We start from the raw sequence: 22,334 nt of genomic DNA, 5'->3' as shown, positions 1-22,334 counted from the left end.
GAGAAAGGATACTCACAGAAGGCCTCCCATCCCTCGTGTGTCACATGCAGAGAGTCCAAGCCCCTCTTTCTCAGCACAGAAAGAGTGACATTGATTCTAAAGATTGGCTCCCACAGGCGAGGCTCAAAGGAGGAACATCAATAATGCAGATCATTAGCTGTCTTCTTCAGGAGGCCTCCTTTTAGCTTGGGGGAAATCCATCAAACAATGGGATTTCATCTCTCTCCCTCTCTCTGTCTACATGAATCTATATCACCATTACCTCCTCAGATCTCTTGTTCTGTGAGACCAATCCAAACTTCAACCTAGCAACCTGTGACCCGTGTTCCCTTACCTCTGAGTTCCTCACTAGGCTTTCCCGGAAGCACTCGCAAATCTTGTGAAACAAATACAAAGATCCCACAGTCACATACTTTTAAAATACACATTCAGTCCCTTCTTCTCCACCAATATAAAGGTTTCATAGCCATTAAAGACTGTGGAACATGCAGCCATTCTAGGGCCATGATGAGGAATGTCACATTTGGGTGTAAGGCTGTACTTTGAGATCCCCCAACTGAACAGTTTGTAACGGTGTACCCCAAGTTCAGTCGGTACTCCATACAATACTCTGTGTTCCGATCCAATGTCCTGACTCCCATGTCTGGTTAAGCTGCCCTCCTCTATTACGCTGAGTGGAGGTTTCCTCCCCCAAAGAGAGAGAGAGAGAGAGAGAGAGAGAGAGAGAGAGAGAGAGAGAGAGAGAGAGAGAGAGAGAGAGTAGAGAAAGAGCTAGAGGAGAGGGAGAATACATGTGAAAAGATAGAAATAGGGGGGGAATAGGAGAAGAAGCCATAATGCGTAATATGGGGGAAAGAGAGAGACAGAGGTAGGCAAAGAGAGAAATAAAGAGAGTGGGGGAGTATCCGATGACACTGCCCTGCCAGTAAAGACGAGACAGATCTGAGGAGGAGAAAGGGAACGGAAGGTACAAAGAAAACACATTTTAAATGTCCATACCTGTTATTGTATGTATGTATGTATGTATGTATGTACGTATGTATTTACGTATGTACATATGTATGTACGTATGTACGTATGTATGTATGTATGTATATATGTATGTATGTGTGAGTGTTTGTGTGTCTGTGTGTTTGTGCTCCTCTGCTAACTCCAGTCGTGCTTGACTATACCCATGTGTGAATGTGAGTGTTCCTAATCAAATGGGTAAGTTGAAATTAGGCTTCTCAGCTCATCATCTGCCCTAATTACAGCCAATTAGCTTGTCTGTGGGGCTGCACCACCCACAGAGCTGACACAGGGCTTCCAATTCTCTGCTTATATTTCACGGCCCAGAACAATTACCATAAATCTTTCTAGTTCATCTTTTCACTCTTTCTTCTGCAGTGACAACATTTTCATGTGTGTGAGAGCGTTTGCCATTGTGCATGCACGTGTAGTATGTGTGTATGTACTGGTGGTGTGTGGTGAGCTGCCCTGAGACCACACTGGAAGATGAGGCTGTTGCTGTGTGCTTGTAGTATGGAGAACACATGAATAATTCAGAGCTCTCCAAGTGGACAGCATGTTAGGTTTTGCTCACACTTTGGAAGGAGCTCTCACTTGTCATTCACTGCAGCCACGCCCCCCCCCCCCCGAGTGTCAGGCAGAGAGTGTGTGTGATGACCTTCACCAAGGTCCCCCCCCCCCTCTATCCATCTCTCTCTGTCTCTCTCTCTGTCTCTCTCTCTGTCTCTCTCTCTCTCTCTCTCTCTCTCTCTCTCTCTCTCTCTCTCTCTCTCTCTCTGTCTCTGTCTTTATTTCTAATAATACCATCCCTTAATCTCTCCCTCCTCTCTACTTCTCATCTCTGCTCCACTTCTGTCTCAGTCCCCATCCCACCCTTTCTCTCTCCACCCTTCTGCTATCTTCTCTCTTTTCCAGGCGTTCTCTCTTCTCATGGATGCTCGGTATCTCTCACTGTTGGGTGGACAGTGTACCTGCTGTCTGCACCCAAGACAAAGGCTCACCATACTGTAACCATATTTTGCTGTTCCTAAGGTATCTGCAACACATATTCTCAGAAATAGGATATACCTCTAGAGGTATCTCAATAGTATAAAAGACAGGTTACGTAATGTATTCGAATAAGGTTCATTGATATGTAATAGCCACAAAAACACTATGACAGAGATAATATAAATCGGTGTCAGACTATCGCTCATCAAATTCTGAAACAGCAAGAGTGTACTATGAATCACTATGTTTAAAATGAAGGTATGTCACCAGTCCTGTGTTGTAACAACGGTGTTTGTTGCACACTCTGCCCACTTAGGTCTTCAACAGTCAATTAATTATGTGTTCCCAGCAACAAAGGAGGTAACCGGGGCTTCATGATGAGAAGACAACAGTGAGTTGCTATAGTAACAATAGTTAAACAAGCAGTGAGGATGAACCAGCCTGGGGGCCATTGGGTGGTCAGGGTGACTTGAAGGGGCGGATCCCCAGGAAGGGAAGAGTTCATCTGTAAATTCTAATGTAAAATATTGGACCGATTTTAAGGCTTACAGTTGAAAAGGATAATTTTAAATTCCTTAGATTTTAAGACAGGCAAAGAGATAGAGACAGCTGTTGTGTGTGTGTGTGTCTAGCCTGGGACACAGTATCTGAATAGACTTGCACAATCAAACACTTGCCTTGTGTGTTCTATCTTCTTCCCTGTTCCTGCTGCCATGCTTTTCACCCACACCATCGCAAATGCCCATTGCCACTTTAAATAGCCTCAGAGCTGTTTAAGTTGGAGAACTCTGGGACTTTCTCAAACTGCCTCTCAGTGAATGAGGAGGAGAGAGGGAATGGTGGAGAGTGAAAGATTGATAGAAATAGTGAAAAGGAAGCACTTCAAGTGAATATATTGGATCTTCACAGACACACACACAGTCAAACACATGATGATAAACTAATCACTTGTTTGATTGAGCACAGAGTGGAAGAAGACCCATCTTAATTAAACCACCAGTGCTTAATTACACCAACAGTATTAATGCCCAATTTGTAGCATAGAAACAGAGAACGTGTATTTTAGAAGGACGATTGAATAATAATCCAGTATCAAATGTAAACATTACTTATCAGTGGATGACATGATTTGATGAGTGCACTGAGCAGGTCGGTCAGATGTTGAATTGCTTGAAGATTAAAGACGGATAGTGAAATATCGACAAAGAAGATGCTCAGTTAGGCTTCTGAAGTACCCAAGAGACCAGAAAGAAACTCAAACGCAGCTTTGATGAGAACGTAGCAGTGTGAGACCATCAAGCTGCAAGGCGTCCACCCACAACCCTCGCCGTCCCCGTACGGAGGAGGAGAGGAACGCAGCCATTACACAACAGGTGGGTGGCGTCCCACACAAACCCACTGAGATTAGAGTGAATTACTGTCAAATGGAAAGACCCACTGCAGCTACCTCTCTATTCTGCTCTTCTGCCATTCTCATGTGCTCCACGATGCTACTTATTGCAGCGAATGGAATACAATTTAAGCTGTAAACATGTGGACTGAAGTCATAGTGGCGAATAGATCTACCTCAACTCGCTTTCTGAATTCTAACTATAAAGATAAAATACCCTGTAGGTAAATGTTTGCTGATAGAGGCAAATACTGTACTGTTATTGAGTTTATAGAAGACTAACGGCACAACATAATATAAATAGTATTAATACAGTTGCTTCTTGAGTTTGCTGATTGTCCTTAATCCTTAAGCAGCACAATGTTTGTCATGTAAAAATGATGGAGTGACTGTGAAACCTCACAGAAATCTTGTGTGAGTGTGGAGCCAGATGGTAAGGCTTAGGAGCACCCTTGGCTTTGCCAGAGGAGCTGGGCTTTCCTGCCACCACCGAAAACAGCCTTCTCTTCCAAGTTGGCCCTCACAGAAAACAAACCCTTTCTGTAATGTACATATAAGCTGAATGAAGGAACCCATTTTAGACAGTACAGGCTCTCCACAATTTGTATGTTTTTCAACTGATCACAGAATGGCTGTTGATTTGGCCTAAAGTGCTGGTGACTAGTGAGTGTCCCACCCACACACGGTTGTTATGAGTGTGCAGAGGTATTAACAAGGAGAAACCAATGTGCATAGTTTGTGTGGGGGGGAAATGAAAACTTTCTGGCTCCTGCTTTCAGGAGTACTATGGGTTTTTGGATGTCATCATGGCCCCGGTGGAGAGGTTGTAAGCAGACTTCCTGTTACAGAGGAGTGTTGTTGAGATGGAGGGGTGTCTTGTGCTTCGCTCAGTCAGAACGTAGTGGGGTTGGTCTTCTGGGACATCCCTCAGTCAGAACGTAGTGGGGTTGGTCCTTTGGGACATCCCTCAGTCAGAACGTAGTGGGGTTGGTCTTCTGGGACATCCCTCAGTCAGAACGTAGTGGGGTTGGTCCTTTGGGACATCCCTCAGTCAGAACGTAGTGGGGTTGGTCCTCTGGGACATCCATAAACACTCCTCCACCCCCCACGGCCCTCATGTCATCTCTCCTGAGAGCATGACAACCAAGAGGACGCTGTTCATTAAGAGCTCCAGAAATAGCCGGTTCTGACTTGTGTCGTTATCTCCTCGTCTGACATGCATCCTTCGTTTGTCACTCAGAGCTCTCTCGGTTCACTCCATGGCTTCCCGATGACAGAGAAGTATACAGAGTCTGTGAAACTTGATGTTTGATGCTGTATAGCATGATTATATGCTGTGCTCAGGGGGGATGATGGAAGCTAAATGCTACAAAATGCTTTCCCTCCTTTCTCTCTCTTCTTACCTATCTCTCTTTTTGTTGCTCAGGTCCTTGAGGATGTTGCCCCCAACCCTCTCTGTCTGTCTGCAGCCATGCCATTGGACAGTGTTACCATGGAGACCCCATCTGTTTCCCCAGGCCTCCCTTTGTTGTGCCAGCCAGGCAAGGACTGCAGGGTCAGCCATGGTGGGGGGTGCGCGAGGGCGACAGCTTTGTAATGATATGGAATTCAAAGCAATGTTCCTTTCTTTCTATCAGTCTTAAGACAGATAATGACAATACACCAGTCAGCATATGTAAAGATGTAACTACAAATATCAATAGTGACAATATTTTCAAACATGATAGCCGAAACATTCTGCCTGGCTACGTGAAATATATATATAAAAACAAAATGTTTTCTATAGCCACAGAGCTGTGAGAGATAATTTAGACTTCAAATGGAAACCTTTACATGGACTTCTCTGTGCTCCGTACCATTCTATCTGTTACAAGGTTGATGAGTGTATCACCAGTAGTCAGTGAACAGGGTCATAAAGTGCTGCATAAACAGGCCAGTGATCCCAGGGTATGGTGAGCTGGCACTGGCTCTTGAGAGGCTAATGAGACAATGCCCCTCCACAGAAAGCAGGCGGGCTGACCCAGCTGTGGACAGCCCTCTCTCTCCACCTGCACCATCATCACAGCAGGCCACTCTACTCAGGTAGAGGGAGACCAGAATCACGTGGGCCCATTCTCAGGCCTGCCCCTGGGTCAATAGTCATTAGAAAAGGGGTGAATTATTGTTGACGGTATGCTGGAATAAGATTCATTAGGTACGGGGGAGGAGAGCCAGGCTTCCATAGATCTTCTGAGCATAGGAATATATATATGTGATATTAACCAATAACCTTGTGGATGATGGATCAGACTATTTTATTGTACTTAGTTGAGTGTAGCTGGTACTCCATGGTTGTTACATAAAGGCAATCAAGCTAAAAGGCTTTGTCATTGAGATCTGTTCCGCATATGAGTGTCTTAAAAGGTCTTTGCTGGTATTCTGAATGTGAAAGAACACAAAAGGTAGTCTGAGCATGAAAACCTCTGCTACAATCAAAAACATGTTTTCATCTCTGAGTATTTTCCACATCTGTGACTGGCCACTCTCCCGAGGTAGGCCAGGGACGGACAGCGAAGGTTCGTCTTCCCACATTGTGCTGACTAAAGCTTATGGTAATAGTGTTGGCAGGTCCCATCATCACTCAATTACCCATTGCTCTCAGTAGCCACCTCAGGGAAGAAAACGCTGCTAAGGGATATTCAGGTCTCTACCTGATTCAAGCTTTCACTACCAGAGATGGGAAGCCAAACACTTGGGTAGAGAGGAAGGCTTGGGCTGGCCCTTCATTATTCACATGCCCACACGGAAAGGATATTGGGTGGGCTCTGTGGTGCTGCAGATTGACACTGCATACCTGCATCTCCTGCAGTTAATCCTGTTCCATCTACAGTCTGGCTAGTTAGCAGGGAAGTATGTATGGCTCTCCTGGTGGTGGTGACAGAAGCCTATGTGTAGACAGCAAGTTTCATTTGGCCAGACAGAAGGTGTGTTGACGGGGTGCTTCAGTGACTGCCATGGTGAGGTCACCTTTTCCAGAATGACAAGAGAAGGCTCTCCTGTCTGAAACAGCCCACAGTACATGGTGAGGGGGCAGTAAACAAAAGATGGGGACTGTTCATCAGAGGATCTTGGACCTTGCCCCCCCCCCCCCCCCCCCATTCTCACACACAAGGAAAACACTCTGTTCTAATGCTACATAACCACAATCCCACAAGCTCTCCAGTGTGTCAGTCCGACTGGCTGTGCTTGTGGATAAGGTAGTGTTCCACTGTGGGAGTGAAGCTGAGGGGAAACTCCCCCAGTCTTCAAAGTGACTATTGCACCATGGTGCAGGGGAGAGGGGAGAGAGGGGGGAGTTTGAATGTTTCAGCTCAACAACGTCATAACACAAAGAATGTCTCCAGACAATGGAGGGGGTTGGGGGGCCTGAGGGTGGGGTGGACAAACAGGGATTGTAGGGTGGCAGGGAGAAACATAAAGAGGTAAAGATAGATAAAGCAAAAGATATGGAAAGAGAGAAGGAGTGGTGAAGAGCGAAAACATACAGGCAGAGAAAAACCATTCAGGTGGGGGAGGGTGCTGAACATGATAGCTTTCCTTTCACATTTGGTTACTCCAACCGTCAGTGTTGTCTCTTCCCATGCACAGACTGTATACTGTTTTAACCAGGTTCTCTCTGAGAGGTCACACAAGGTGCTGCTTCGACACTGTTACTGCCAGAGCCTCTACATCGAGGAGCTTAATCTTGTCCAGACCTGACCCCAGGAATGTTCCGGAACTCTTCCTGTCTCTCTCTGGCAGGTCTGGCATGGGGACGAGGGGGTGGGGTGGTGGTGCTGAGACAGAGATTTGGGTGGTGAAAGCAAGGGGAAAATATTTGTGTGAAAGGTCCTGAGGGAATGCTCCCTCTTAAGACATAACATGGCATTACCTGGACGATTCTAGGAAATGTCTTTAAGAATATTGTTCCCAGAACTCCAAGTGAATTCCTGGAGAAGTACAAGTACACACTGTCCATAATGTTGCCTAACTGTTTAATGTAATAAACCAATAACATGAATGTCACAGTATACAGTTTAAACTGTAAAAAATGCATGTAAAAAAAAAAGGCTTCATCATTGTGATTCTTTGTTTGGCCACTTGACAACAATGGGCAGCAAGCAGTTTGGATTAACAGTTTGGAAATACCAGTTTGGATTATGCATGAGACATCCTCCACTGAGGAGGCTGCTGAGCTCCGCTGTTGCTATGGAAACCATCACAACTGAGGGGTGGGCAGCTGCCAGCAACCCAGGGTTGGAGCATCTGTGCAGATCTGAGGAGGGAGGAGGGGGGAGTGATGGACAGATGCACCTCGCCTTCTCTCATCACTCCATCTTCCTGCACGGTTATCCTATCTATGGTCGCTCCATGATTATTCCGCATTACACGCTTCTGTTGGTATTGCATACTTTGTAAAAAACATAAAACGTAACACAAGCAGAAGCGAGAGATCTGGAACTGTGTGCAGATTTGAACCCAGTGTATTTTAGTAGGTTTTGGAGCCAGACCAGTATGATTTATAGTGTGATGATAGATAGTAATGATAATCCTGCTTTGGGGCTGTTGTGTTGGAAGAGTCTATTTCGGTGTACAGTGAAGCTAGTCTTTCAGACAGACCCGTTTCCCCAGAGAGGGTCTCCTTCCTGTACAGGCAGGGATAGGCATACGCGTTCCCACATTACCTCACCCCGGAAACATGCTGCCCAGGCTCCAACCTTGGGGCCCTGGAATGTGACTCCAATCACACCACAATAGTATGTAAGAGAAGAAAAAAAAATAGGACTGGAAAGAATTTGTTGTTCACGGTTCACATATGTGAGAGCAGCCGAGAATGCTGCGGGAGATGAGAGATGTTTGGTTGAGAAAGTTAGGGTTGAGCCTTGGGTCGTGGAGAAAAATATGAAATCCCTGTGTTTATCCCCCCATATGATAGAGCCATTTTCATTGTGTAAGAGGAAGAGTGGTGAGAGACAGAGAGAGAGAGACAGAGGGGGGGGGGGGGGGGAGATATAGAAAGGGGATGAAAAATGACTGAAATATTAATGATAGAGGCATCTAACACGGGCAGACCCTGTGCCCCTTTTTTCTGTGGATTTTTCAACAGATTGTACCACCAAGCCCACACATCACCTGACAACCTACGCCCATCTCCTCCTCCTCCTCCTCCTCCTCCTTTACCATCTGTGAAACACAAAGGGAATACAAAATCTGCTGGTCCACAGCGAGAGCAGCGACTGTGCATATCAGACTGTGCCGTGTTTGTGGTGTGTAGGCAGGGAAGAAGGCAGTTACTGACTGTTACTGATTTCCATAGACAACAGGGCTTTACTTTGCATAAAGAATTCAAAGGCAGCCTTGGAGGCAGCAAGGTATAAAAACTGGTCCTTTAGAGGATAAGGTGTCTCTTTTTATGCAGCTTCACTGGAAAGGCAGAGGCAATTTTGCTTTTAAAATGGGAATCTTATATAGGGCAGAAAGTATAGGTCATATGCACTGCTGTACAGGCACATTATCGTAGCCTCCCATTGCTGGGATATGTGTCCCTGAGTCATGGTAACAGTGTTCTGCGAAAGTAAACAGGGTCTGACAAAATGACCGCAGCAGTACAATATATCAAATAGAACTAAGCCTAAAACCTTTGACAAATGTATAACATAAAAATGCTTTACTTTCTTTGAATCCACCCACGCCATCTTCTCCCCCCATGTTGTAGTTTCCATGGTGCTTTTTCATGCTGTCACCACCCCCGCACTATCATCCGCACCCACACCCACATAGGCTTCGTAGACCCGAGTCAAATCCTACCGAGAAAATGTCCCACCGTCAAGTAAAGCAAAAGGGCTGTGATGTATTGAGTTCTAAAGAATGGTCAATGGAAATGATCCATGATAATGCCATTTTAATTTTTTGTTATCACACTGTAGAAGAGACCTACGGATAATTTAGTCAATTTTGCCCCCTATGGTTAGATGTTGCCGTTGCAACTTGGGGGAAATTCTGAAAGTCTTATCGGATTTATTTACGTGTAACACACAGGAAGTTTCATTTCAGCATGTGGCTGGTTGGTTTAACTTTTAATAGTTCGATGTGAGGGAGTTAGCTAGTTAGGTACATCTTATTTAACTGTCACTTGCGGAAATGGACGAAGAACAAACGGTGAGATAATTTTGCAAACCGTTAAGCTATGTAGTATATCGATATAAATCCCAACTATGCTCGAGACGTACGCAAGTATGGCTTACAACTAGCTAGCCAGTCATTGTGACAGTCAGTCACTGTGTGCATGTCTGTATTATGCTTCTTATGCTAGTTACGTCTCCACAGGGAGGATACAGAGAGCCTTGTAGCATTTGTGCCGCCGTGGAGTGGGGCATATCCGACGAGGGCAGGTTCTATTGCAAATCGTGCCACAATGTGATTGAGGTAAGCCAAGCTTGGTTCTATATTAGTGGTCAAGGATGGCAAGATTAATATAAATTTGCTATAACCATTCATATTCCATTTACACAGAGGACGAGAGAAGTGGTGGATACCAACACGTTAATGATGGGTTCCAGTAGGATATCCTCTATATCAAAGTCCTCTAAAACCAAAAAACTAGGTGTGTTGTATGAACTTTATTGTTCAACAAATCAAGTTTTCCTGTTTAGTCAGGCACAAGCAACAATCTATGGTATGTCTGTTTCAGAACATGGGTGGGAATGGATGGTTTGTGAGGGTTTTCAGTTCATCCTCAAACACCAGGCTGAAGCCCTCCTGGACTTGGGAGTCTGTTCCTACTTTAAGGTATGCACACGCCTGTCAGGGTTAGGACGGCCAGCTAACTTGAACTCACACAGCATCGTCCAGTATGAACCAACAATAGAAAACATTGTACATTTGATTTGGCTAAATGTCTGTCATGCATGTTCTGTTTTGTAGGACGATGTTCTGTGTAAGTTTTGGAGGATGTACCTTCAGAAAAGCAGACAAGCCTACACCAACAACCCTGTCAATACTTCCAAATTTAAAGTGGTGAGTTAGGGTCAAGCCAAAGTCAGAGATGTATGATCATGTGCACAGTATTACACAAAGTCATTCTGGATCATTACATTATTGTGACATGACAAGCAACAGCTACAAAGGGGCAATAAAATAAATGCTAATTAAAGAATTATTAAAATGCAATAATGGCAGTAGAAACAGTACAAGTTAACAAATGCAGAAAGAATGTCATAACAAGCAGTGAGACCAGTTAGTGGGAAAACAGCAGCAAATAGTAAAACTATATCAGAGAGAGAAAAATAAAATGTAGCGATAAGAAATGGCAAAAGTATAGAGTGCCAATGGTTATTTTGCCCTCTTGTGGTCATATCTGATAGGTATAATCCTGTTGAATTGGTTAAAAAAAAAAACTCAGCAGTTTACTGACAGTCAGTTGCTTAATGAAAGAGCTTGCTGATTTGGTGGCATTGCTGTCTGAAGCAGTGTTGATGAGAGTTGGCCTGTTGTAAGTGAGTCAGCAACAAAATCAAACCTGGCAAGTAAGGGTAGAAGTGATATTTACACAGTGACATTACTTATGACATTTTATTCATTTATTAGGCACTTTTATCCAAAGCAACTTACAGACAGTGCATATAGAAAGTACAGGAGAAGGTCAAGGATCTGAAGTGCATAGTTGTACAGTATTTCAGTGGTCAGTGTCTAGGAATGGTCTGTATTTACTAGCCACATCTCAGCTACCCAGCACAAGGACATCTAGGATCTAGACTAGTCTTGAAAACCCCTGTTCTCTCTCCCCAGCGCACCCAGGACTCAGAGTCAGACAGCGCTCCAGAATCCTCTGCCTGGTCTGCCAGTGAGACAGAGGAGGAGGGTTGGACCAGCGGAGCAGGCTCTGCAGCAGGTACTGTTTGATATGTTAGTCAGGTGGCTGAACAGTGAGGGAATCGGGCTAGTAATCTGAAGGTTTGCCGGATCGATTCCCCGCCGTGCCAAATGACGTTGTGTCCTTGGGCAAGGCACTTCACCCTACTTGCCTCGGGGGGAATGTCCCTGTACTTACTGTAAGTCGCTCTGGATAAGAGCGTCTGCTAAATGACTAAATGTAAATGTTTGTCCATGTGTGCGTGTGTGTTTTTGTCCATCATCCACTTGACCTGTGGGCACTTTGTGTCTGTATGTCCTGTGATTTGAATATCTCAGAGAACTCAAACGATGGTCTCTCAGTGACCTCAGGCTCTGCGGACGCCTCCTTCTACCTCACCCCACGCCAGCGCAAGAGTCAGAGGATGATGAGCATGCCCAAGACCCTGGCTCTGTGCTACCTGGCCCTGCTGTGGGCCCGGGAGGCTATCACACTGGCAGACCTGCTCAGGTCACAACCACAAAACCCCTACTGGGAATCCCACGTCATCATACTAAACACCATCACAATCATCCTACTTAACAGCATCATCAGAATCCCTATACTTCACTTCATAATCATAACGTCACCAGAATCGTGTCTAGAAAATCACCAGTTCACCATACTTCACAGCACGATTAGTAGGTGGTCAGATTTAATAACAGTTATACCAATACTATTCCACCAGTTTAGGAGTGAACTTCTTTCCCACATTCCTGCTTGTCTGTGTTGTGCAGGCTGGTGAGCGAGGGCTGCATCCCCTACGTGAACGCCCACGAGGGCTTCCCAGAGGAGATGAGGCTCTATGGCCGAGATGCGCTCATCTTCAGAGTGGAGGTGAGCTCCCGTCGCCACTCAAACTCAGCGGCCGCGGAGCTACAGCGCACTGTTGATCCGAGCACAGTCATTTGAATCCATGTGCTTACCGAAACAGGTGTTTGGCTCAGGGCCAACCGAAACTAGAACAAGTTGCCACACGCCCGTTCACCTGCTCAGTCTCCTGTACGTTTTAAATGTCTCTCAGCCCGGTCCTCATCTCCATATCACATGTACAGTATCCCATGAGTAACACTGGGTTGTTACATAGCAGTTAATTTGGAACAACTGTGACAGAACAGTTAAATGTAAAGTGTACCAACACAGCGTAACAGTGTCATTGTAGTAGGGGATGGCTGACGGGACGTGTTTGTGTTCTGAAGTCCATCCCCTCTCACAGGGCCTTGCATAAGGAGGCCTACACCCTGGCTGTGTTCCTGGACCTGCCCCCGTTCCCCCCCATCACCCAGGACTGCCTGTTGCACCCCTCCCTCCTCACCATCCGCTACCTCATTGAAGTCAACCTGCCAGGTACGTCTGTCCACAAAACACATTCGGCTCATCCTGTGGTTGGGGTTACCACTGCTGTGATGCTGAATAATTGTGGCATTGCATCGAAGTATTCGTTCTGCACGGTCACTTCCTTCCACAGCCAGGCATTCCTTTCTCAACACTTCCGGCTCATTCCGAGGTGCACGCGGACGCGTTGGTCACTATCGTCTACATGTCTGCTCTTTTGGTCCTCAGATGAACTACAGGACTTTGTGTGCCGGGTGATGGAACAGGCTGGGATGGAGGACGAGGCCCTTCACAGCTTCAGACCCATGAAGTCCACATGTCTTCTCCCTCTCTACGACGTCCAGGCTGCGGCCCTGATCATCGTCACCATGAAACTCCTCTTCAAATTGGACGACAGAAGAGAATGGTAAGTGGAGAATGGTGGTATGTGTATCTGCTAAAGGGGAGGTTTTCCTGCATGTAATGTAACTGTTTAACTGACCCTTTTCAATCACCTGCATCTTAATCTTTAGGGACCTGGCAAACACTGCCAGTGACATGAATAAGGAAACTCCAGGTAAATATTTGGTCTTATTTTGTTCCTAGATTACTGATGCATAATATACGATAATACTCTGCTGGATGTGGTCACGTCATTGCAAACCTCAACATGACTCATCGGTGTACATTTGAAAAACCACTGAATGAAAATGGATCTAGATTATTGACAAAACATGTCAAATATCATATATTTTCTCAACTGACATCCAGCGGAGGGTGTGACACTTTGAAAGGTTTGATGGAATGTTGCATGCACTGTTTGACTGCATTCCCCAGCTCTGACTGCCCCATCCTCCCGGGGAATGATTTAGAACCCTCTCCATCCCTTGCATTCTCAGACAAAGATTTGGAAAAAGTTTAAGTCATGTTTGTTCTCAAAGTCAAAAATGTCATTAAAAAAAAGTTTTTTGCTCAGAAGTTGTGAGGGTGGTGAGATTTTGGCTAAACATAAATGTAGAAATGCAAGTCTCAGGTGTGCACAATTCTATCAAGTGTTAATCCGACGATTTCTCCCTTTTCACTTGTCCAACAGGGGAGAACTGCTTCAACATAAGGAAATGGTACAAGATGGTGGAGTCTGCCCTGACCAGAGCTAGACAGAGACAAGAGGAGAACATTGCTAGGTAGCAGAAAGATAAATCAACATCAACCCTTATTTGATATACTACACCTAGCAACACTATTTTTCAACTCAAACTGATGTTTTTTTCTGTTATGGTTTCTCTTCAGAAAACATTGGAAGTCCCAGAAAGTTCTGTACACGTCGAAAAAGTACAAGGCTGTTGTTCTCAAGAGAAGACGTAGGTGGTGCTCCAAATCCCTTCAACAACCCTACATGTGACCTTAGACACCGCTATTTACATGGTTACCAGGCTGTGAAATGAGCCGGAATGACCGCACTAACACTCTGTCCCTGTGTCTCCCGTTATCTCTTCCTTCGTTCATTTTCTAACAGTAGTCTCAATTTCCCATTAAATGTCTCACCACACGTTCTCCATGTGTGTGTCCAGGTGTTGCGGAGCAGCTGCAGATGACCTTCCAGAAGCTGTCTGGCTTGTCTACCAACCTCCCACCCTCCTCTCCCTCCAGCTTCTGCTTCCGCTGGGGGGGGGAGGACGGGGCTGTGGACGGGCCCAGCTTGAACCAGCAGAACCTGGGCAGCCTGGTAGTATTGCGAGATGGAGAACTCCAGCCTTCCAACCCGACATACTGGCACCCCTCCTTGAGGCTCTGCCAGGACAGGTGAGGCCTCCCTCCCTGGCCACACAGGGGTTAAGCAAGGATAACCTGTATTGTCATCTCAGGGTTTACTGCTGACATAGTTGCACTGCCAGTATACATATCATGTAATTCAGCTCAGGTAGTTTCTGCTTCTATTTGTTAGTTGTGTGGATTCAACCGGTCGTGGTAGACCTTATGTTGTGATCATTGCTACAATCATTCGTTTAATGTGGGGTTTGTATTGTGTGTTCACTCCTGCATGGTCAGTTTTACTCTCATTGTTATGTCTTTGAGATGCAGTGACCACTCCCTCCTAACTTGCTTCACATGAATTCTTTCACTTTCTGGTGATGGTATGGTCCATTTCTCACCAATTAAAGGAAAACTATAATAGTAGTAATGGGCCAGATGCTGTGCCAACAGACACATATCATAGGTATTGTGGAAGAACTTACCAAACAAGTGATGAGAATGAAAGTATAAAATTATTACAATAATGTTTCTCTGTTCCACCGCAGGGGATGTAGGAGTCACTATGATGAAGTGGAAGCCACTCTACCCAAAATGTTTGTTTGGTTGCTGCAGCTGTTCTCCTTCATCCTGAATGTCCAACCAAGCTGTGTGTTTGAGGAAGTCCTGAAAGTAGAGAGACGTTTCCTCCCAAAAAGTCCCAAACTAAAGTAGGAGCAACGCCCAGAAAAACACTAGGTAAACACCTTGGAAACAAACTAGAAAAACACGTTCTGGTGACTGAGGGAACAGACTTATTGACCTAATTACTGTGTAGTTCAGATGAATTGATAGACATGTTTTGTGTGTGTGATTTGCTGTTGTATATATTTTGTCCTTTTGTAAAATTGATCTTTGAATAAAAAAATTATTATTTTTATTTCCCATACCAAAACTTTCAGCTTGTTGTTTGTGGTTTCATAAACTTGCTTGTTGGCAGAGGGGGGGGACAAAGGTTTGGACATTTGTGACAGTGAGATGGCTATTGTTTCACTAATTATTTAGTTCCTCATTTGCATGAAAGACTTGAGACTTTTGAATACAATTGACTCCAAGGGTGTGACATATCATGAGACTTCGTGGGCAACACTTTTCCCTTTGGCTTGAGAGGTTTGAGAGGCAGGTACATTTATTTCAAAGATGAATGTCTGCCTGCAAGTGTATTGACTTGGATTCAGGTGCGCTTTCCCCATGCATTATGTGGCGCGGAACTGAACTGTTTTGAGAAATCTACCTGCAAACCCCGCCCCAAACTGAAGGCCTACGTCACAGAAATAATCATACCGGATCCCAGCTAAAACTAGGGTGAAAAAAGGTGACTAAACTTGTTCTGTCTGACACTACTGACATAAGTCGTGCCACTAGGATCTCGCCAGTTTTCATAGTGGACGGATCGGATTTACCGTTCCAACTCGAAAGTCCAGTCCGACGGATCAAAATGACACAGGAGTCTGCCAAGTGAGTAATACTATAGTCCAGTAGTAACTGATGTTTGAATATGAACTACCTGTTGGTCAGTGTTGGGAAGTTGTACTGTACTTCTGTTTTGACGTTATTTTTTTTTTCTTTGACTGTTTTGAATGTTTCTCTGTCAAGCCAGGACAAAGTCTATTTTTAAAGCAGCGTTTACAATTTTGATAATGTAATACTACTTTTGTCTGTTATTATTCTTTTTGGTATGCGTTGAACGGTCAAGTTTTAAATCCAATAATTATGTAAAAAAAAAAAAAGACCAACAAATTGTCGTCGGAATAATAGTTTCAAAGTGAGGAGACCGTCATGAGGCAGGTTGTTGCCGAGCCCTAGCACGTGTCAGACCTGTCTCACTGGATGAGCAGGATTTGGTTTTAAGTGCTCTTTACCTTACATGTTTCCTCTTTCCTCTGCTCTTTCGCTCCAACACATGAACGCCAATTATTGTTGCAGTTACACACCAACCGACCTCGTTATATAGAAGATACACATTCAGCTCAGTTTTTTGGGGTCTACTCTTGGATAGATGTTGTCTCACCAGTGCCTGTCCCTGGTCTCATTGTCTGTGCAGAAAGAGGGGTGGCTTGGTGGTGCAAAGTGACCCGTCATATGATGGCCAACCCCAGGGATTCATCGAGGAAGACAATGCCTGGAGAGCCTTTCTGGAGAACCCTTTGACAGTTGCCTCCAAGGCCATGATGAGTATGAATGGGGATGACGACAGTGCCAATGCTCTGGGTCTCCTATATGATTACTACAAGGTACCTTGACCCTCCTCTCTCTCTTACGGAGGGTCCAGGACCCCACATCATTCCATCTCAATCTCAATGCTGGATACTAAACGGCTGAATGACAAATGCTCTGTGATACAATGGTTGTTTTAGCAGTAAGGGATACAGACATTTCAGAAACTGTATAATTACAATGTATTGCTTTTTATTTTACAACATGTGCCTAAGGACAAGAGGACTGCTGGACATCCCAAAGTAGAAGTACTCTTAGGGGATTCCGAATCAGACAAAATGTAAACCTTTTCTTTCACATGCCATAAAAAGCTATTACTGTGACATTGCGTGGCATTTAGTCATCAAATGTGTCTGTAATAGTATCTGTTTTGGTACCATCACTGCATTGTACAAGAGCCAAATTAATTATTGCTATTCTGACAAAGTCAAACGTTTATAACGCTAACATTTTGTCCTATTCCAGCAACTTGTCACTACCCGTCCAGGAGTCCCCTCTGGCCATGACCACGCTGAGGAACGTCCCTCTGAGCACGGTGGTGCAGGGCATCTCTGGCAGCCGCAGGAAGAAGACCCAGTTCCTGGAAACAGACGCCATGGGCTCCATCCCCTCCTACTCGGGCAGCCCTGAGAGCACCCTGCAGTCCTACCCCTCTCTCAGTCTCCATGAGACCCAGGGGTCCCACTCCAACATCGTGACCTACAGCCGCCACCTCAACCACCAGCAGTATAGCTCCAGGAACCAGGACCCTGACTCCACCTACGCTGACTCCTACAAGGACAGTAGGATTGAGGTAGGGCTCTCCTCCGGTCACTATAAGACAGCACCACAGCCACCTTTCAAAAGGCCCAAAGTCCCATGCAGTGTTATACATTCAAATGGATAGCCCTATACATTGAAGCTATATGTTATTTAATCTTCATACTGGACTTACCACTTATACCGAATGTACAGTCACTTATGCAATCGCCATCCATTGTCTTTCCAGGTGTTTCCTCAGTCTGAGGAGCTGCAGCTAAGGATGGCGCCCATCTCTCCCGAGCACTACTCTCCCTACGGCACAGCCTCAAGGTAACACAAGCAAACATACATAAGCTCCAACTGTACAGCCCTGTCAACACAACCAGTAGCATCATGATGCAGCTTCTTAGACATTCTGCCTCTTTGTGTCTTCCTCTCTCTCCCCCTCTCTCCCCCTCCCTCCCTTGCTCTCTCAGTCAACACTTTGAGTACATGCTGGAGGCCCCCCAGTCGCTTCGCCCTAAGCACGGTTCCACGCAGATGAGCTACCTAAACAAGGGACAGTTCTATCCCATCACTCTCAGGGATCTAGGTGGTGGAAAGGTGCCTCCCCATCAAAGTACCAGAGCAAGGGTATGATATATGAAATTCATATTTGAAAATGTAATTTACTGACAGAAAAAAACATACTATATGTATATATTTTTTTACAAATACGGTGAAAAATGCTTGAGGTGTCTTCCCTGCACTGAATTCAAATGTGTCTTATTGAGCAATGGTTGTCTGAGCATTTGCTATATGGGTTTTCAGAGTGTTGTGATGCTGGTGTTTGGAGATGAGAAGTTCACGGAAGACCAGCTCAAACACTGGCGGTACTGGCACAGCAGACAGCATACTGCCAAGCAGCGCTGCATTGATATCGGTAAGGACTCACACACATGCATGCATACACTGGGCAAAGACATTTACATTAACAGAGACACTGACTTGTTTACTTATGCTTCTTCTGTCCAGCAGAATGTAAATAATCATTTATGTGCACTGTTTGCTTTAACCAGCGGACTACAAAGAAAGCTTCCACACAATTTCTAACATTGAAGAGATTGCCTTCAATGCCATTTCCTTCACATGGGACACTAAAGGAGAAGGACGGGTGAGATAGGACTACCCTGTTGTGTGCTTTGTTCCACATTACAGTGCGTCGTCAAACAAAGGAAGCAGCTGCATGAATTGCCCATGAGGGGGCGCCTAACACAATGAAAAACACGTAATGCAGAGGAATTAGTTAGGAACACTGTCTGAAGTGCATCTTACCTGAAACGTCTAACCACATGTCCTTAACTTTCTATAAACATGATTCATGTTATATAGTGTCCTTCCTCAAAACATGCCCATGTTACATACAAACGGTTAAATATTTCTTTTTTGCCTGGCCCTCAGATCTTTGTGTCGGTGAACTGTCTGAGTACAGACTTCTCCCCTCAGAAAGGGGTGCGGGGCCTGCCTCTTAACCTCCAGATCGACACGTACGTCTGCGGTAGCAACAGAAACAAGCCGGTACACCGGGCCTACAGCCAGATCAAGGTGTTCTGCGACAAAGGTGCCGAACGCAAAATCAGGGATGAGGACAGGAAGCAGAGTCGCAGGAAAACCAAGCCCCTTGACCCAACTTTAGCATGTAAGGACACCTGATTCAGTCAGAAATCAATTGGTTTCTATGCCAATATCACTAGCATGTTTTATTCCTAAATATTAACATTTTATTACATGTAATTTGTTCATTAAGTTCAAATGAAAAACTTGAAATGAAATGAAAAGCAGCTGTCACAAAATAACTCCCTATATAGAAGTAAAAACCTTGTGTAGGAAATACTAACTCCGTCTGTTACATACTGTTCACTGAGTGCCGACTGTAGGCATCATGTGAAGACGCATGATGCATCAAGGCAGGCGTCTTCACATGATGCAAAATGCAAATCCCTGCAGTCGAAACACATTGTACTAAACCTCCATACAGGCAGCTGTTCAGAACTGCACACAAATGATATACCTTTCTGTCTCCCCCCTCAGCCCTGCATTGTGCGCTGCATGGGAAGCCTCCACAGGACTTCACCATGTTCAAACCCATGAGCGACATGGAGACTGAGCCTGTCCTCTTCATCCCGGACGTCCAGTACGCCAGCAGCCAGCGCCACGTAAGCCTCTGACGCTGCGGCTGATGGGTGGCTTTGGGTTTTGTTTATCTGCTTGTGTACATATACTCACACATAGACACAAATAAAGTCACGAAACCCAGTTATGGGGCCCTGTTGATGATGCTGTTTTAGAGTGTCCGTTAATTGTGATTAAAATCATCCTTTTCATTGACGTGTCTCTCATCTGGATCTTCTTCTCTCTCTCCTCCTCTTGATCTCTCTTACTGTCACCTCACAGACAGGCCTATCAGAAGACACTGAAGAGAGGTGTGTGCATCTTTCTCTTTTTTTAATTTCACAGGAAAAAATCAAGAGCAAATTAACTGATAAAGACAGGACAATGCTGATAACTTACTCGAAAACAGCTGTTAACACTCGAGGACATTCACCCAGTATGTTTGTTTGTGTTGTTTTAGCCTGGGACAGAAGAGACTGCTTTACAACACAGTAGAAGACTTTGACTATTTGCAGAACAAAAGAACCCGGAGAGATGAGCCAGAAAAAGGTAAAGTGAAAGAAAGTAAAAGAATGAATTAGGGGTGGGGCAGAGCAATACAACAAGAGAGAAAGAGGAGGAGATAAAAACTAATTCTGCACCTGCTCTTTGTTGTGTTAGTAACTGTGAGGGTTTGAAGAACTGTCGTTGTGTTTAGAGAGAGACGTAGACTGAGGCTTCTGACTGGCGGTGGTGTGACTGCAGCTGTGGCTGCTGCTCTGGCATTCGCCCACCAACACCAGCTGACTGGGTGCATGTCAACAGAGGCCACGTGTTTGCAAAGCACTGCCCACTTTGATACACAATACACACCCACACTGGCTGGGGTTTCCAGGGAAACATAATCATTTTCCTAGCCTGGCCGTGTCTCTGGACTGCTTTTCACTCATATGTAGTGATTCAAGCTTGTTTGCTGTTTTCTGTTGCCACTTTCTCTCTCAGGCTCAGTCTATTTTTGGACAGGCTCTTGTCTAACTCCCTAGACGCCAGGAGCAGAGCACATAAACACACTGATTTGGACTCCATTTTGTAGAATGCAAGTTTGCTGAATTTCTGTCCTATGGGTGAGAAGTGGGAGATAACCATGGGCACCTGTGAATGTGTCACTTCAAGCCATTCTTAGGAGAATTGGAGCAAATCTCACCTCACATTCAACCAGGGACTTCTCTGTATTCTTTCTGTCAGACCCATACAAATACGACCACTGTAGTGTAACTGTCCTGAATAACAACTTTGTGCGTATTCCTCCATTTGGACCAGTAGCAGCATGGTCTGTATTATGGCACCCAGCCCATACTGTGGGTGTAGATGTAGTATCTCACATCTCATTTCCTCTTTTCTCTTCCGCCCACAGCCCTGTAACTGTCTATCGTTCTCTCTCTCCGTCTCTGCAGTCCTTCTTTACGTCCGGAAGGAAGCAGAGGAGGTGTTTGATGCTCTGATGCTGCGGACGCCCACTCTAGCAGGACTTCTGGAGGCAGTGAGTTCATTTGAAGGCTTGTCTTCTTCACTTTGCTTGGGCCTTTTAAAATGACAGGCAGTTCAGTCCAGCATCCTGTGCCACCTTGTGTCACAGGAAAAGGAGTTGTTTCCTGTTTGTGCCTGACAGGACGTGGTCATTCATCACAATGACCACAGCCATCAATAGTGATACAGGGTGGAATGTGTTGTATTGACCCTGCAGTTGTACTGCACCTATCATTCTAACCAGAGAATCCCCATTGTTGTCCTTGTACCTTCAGGTAACAGAAAAATATGAGCTTCCTATTGAGAAAATGGGAAAGGTATACAAGAGGTGCAAAAAAGGGTAAGGCTTTTGTACTCTTACAGTAGAGAACATTCCTGGGCCTCCATTATAATGGAAATCTTAGACGTTTCCCTGATTGGACCCCTTCTATCTATCTATCTCCTAACTAGGATCCTGGTTCACATGGACGACAACATAATCAAGCATTACTCCAATGAGGATGCCTTCCAGATCCACATGGAGGAGGTGGGGGGGCAGGTTCTGCTGACTCTGACTGAGATTTGACCTCAGTCCGGGGTTGTGGATCTAGGCAGCATGGGCCCTATGGAGGTTAAACTCAAGGGGTCTTTCCAAGGGCCCTCAGAACAAGATTAGTCATCTGTTTACACAACTGTACAGGACCTCTTCAAAGACAATTATATGTTCTTGACGGCTGCCTGTCATACACAATGCCCTTGGATGTGCTACCTCTTGGACAAAAACAAAAAATAGACATTTCAGGTTAATTTGACTGGTGTTCATCGGCAATGCAACATTTGGACTGTTCACACCAACCATTTGACAGAACATTTGGGACATTAGTGTTCATATGAAAGTATTCCGTGATTGAAGACTTCCGACGTGTTAAACATTGTGTGTGTATGTATGAATGCATATACACATGGTAATATGTGTTGTATCGTGTATAATTATTTTCATGCAGGCAATTTCACCTTGTGTTTTAGGTGAAAATGTATTGGTGTTTCATTTTGCTTGTGTAATTTGGTGTGTGGGTTTGCAAGTTTACCAATCATGTAAACTAAAGGCTAATATATGAATTGATATGTATTTATATGTGCATAACTGGACAATAGCAGCTACATTTTTCTACTTGTGTCCAGAATCTCTGTGATTCTGCATAAATACGAGAAATGCCTATCTTGCTGTGAATGTGAATCTTTTTTGTCGGAGTAAATGTGGTAAGGAAGTAAAAGAATACAGGAAGGGTTTGTTTAAAAATTGTGTATTTTGAGAATAAACCATATAAATTCTTTTCA

At 44.9% G+C, this 22,334-nt stretch overlaps 2 protein-coding genes across 2 annotated transcripts; both read left to right on the top strand.

Moving 5' to 3' along the window:
- The first annotated feature begins 9,406 nt into the window (after positions 1-9,406).
- Positions 9,407-15,297, top strand: taf1b (TATA box binding protein (Tbp)-associated factor, RNA polymerase I, B). The gene is made up of 15 exons (XM_084700388.1): positions 9,407-9,565; positions 9,734-9,832; positions 9,920-10,010; positions 10,098-10,195; positions 10,331-10,423; positions 11,195-11,297; positions 11,597-11,768; positions 12,035-12,134; positions 12,497-12,644; positions 12,861-13,038; positions 13,145-13,188; positions 13,705-13,795; positions 13,902-13,972; positions 14,183-14,414; positions 14,912-15,297. The coding sequence occupies exons 1-15, from the start codon at positions 9,548-9,550 to the stop codon at positions 15,075-15,077; spliced, it is 1,704 nt and encodes a 567-aa protein (XP_084556514.1). The 5' UTR covers positions 9,407-9,547; the 3' UTR covers positions 15,078-15,297.
- Positions 15,298-15,742: 445 nt separating this feature from the next.
- LOC146287161 (grainyhead-like protein 1 homolog) lies at positions 15,743-22,334 on the top strand. The gene is made up of 15 exons (XM_084700387.1): positions 15,743-15,860; positions 16,447-16,636; positions 16,835-16,899; positions 17,085-17,412; positions 17,608-17,690; positions 17,837-17,993; positions 18,171-18,282; positions 18,419-18,513; positions 18,801-19,038; positions 19,431-19,555; positions 19,794-19,822; positions 19,972-20,060; positions 20,945-21,030; positions 21,293-21,357; positions 21,468-22,334. Exons 1-15 carry the CDS (start codon positions 15,841-15,843, stop codon positions 21,580-21,582), a joined length of 1,797 nt encoding a protein of 598 aa, XP_084556513.1. The 5' UTR covers positions 15,743-15,840; the 3' UTR covers positions 21,583-22,334.

The sequence above is a fragment of the Hypomesus nipponensis genome, chromosome 6 (assembly GCF_054491055.1).
Source record: "Hypomesus nipponensis isolate SF chromosome 6, ASM5449105v1, whole genome shotgun sequence".
NCBI classification, from domain to species: domain Eukaryota; kingdom Metazoa; phylum Chordata; class Actinopteri; order Osmeriformes; family Osmeridae; genus Hypomesus; species Hypomesus nipponensis.
This window is presented reverse-complemented; position numbering and strand designations above follow the sequence as displayed.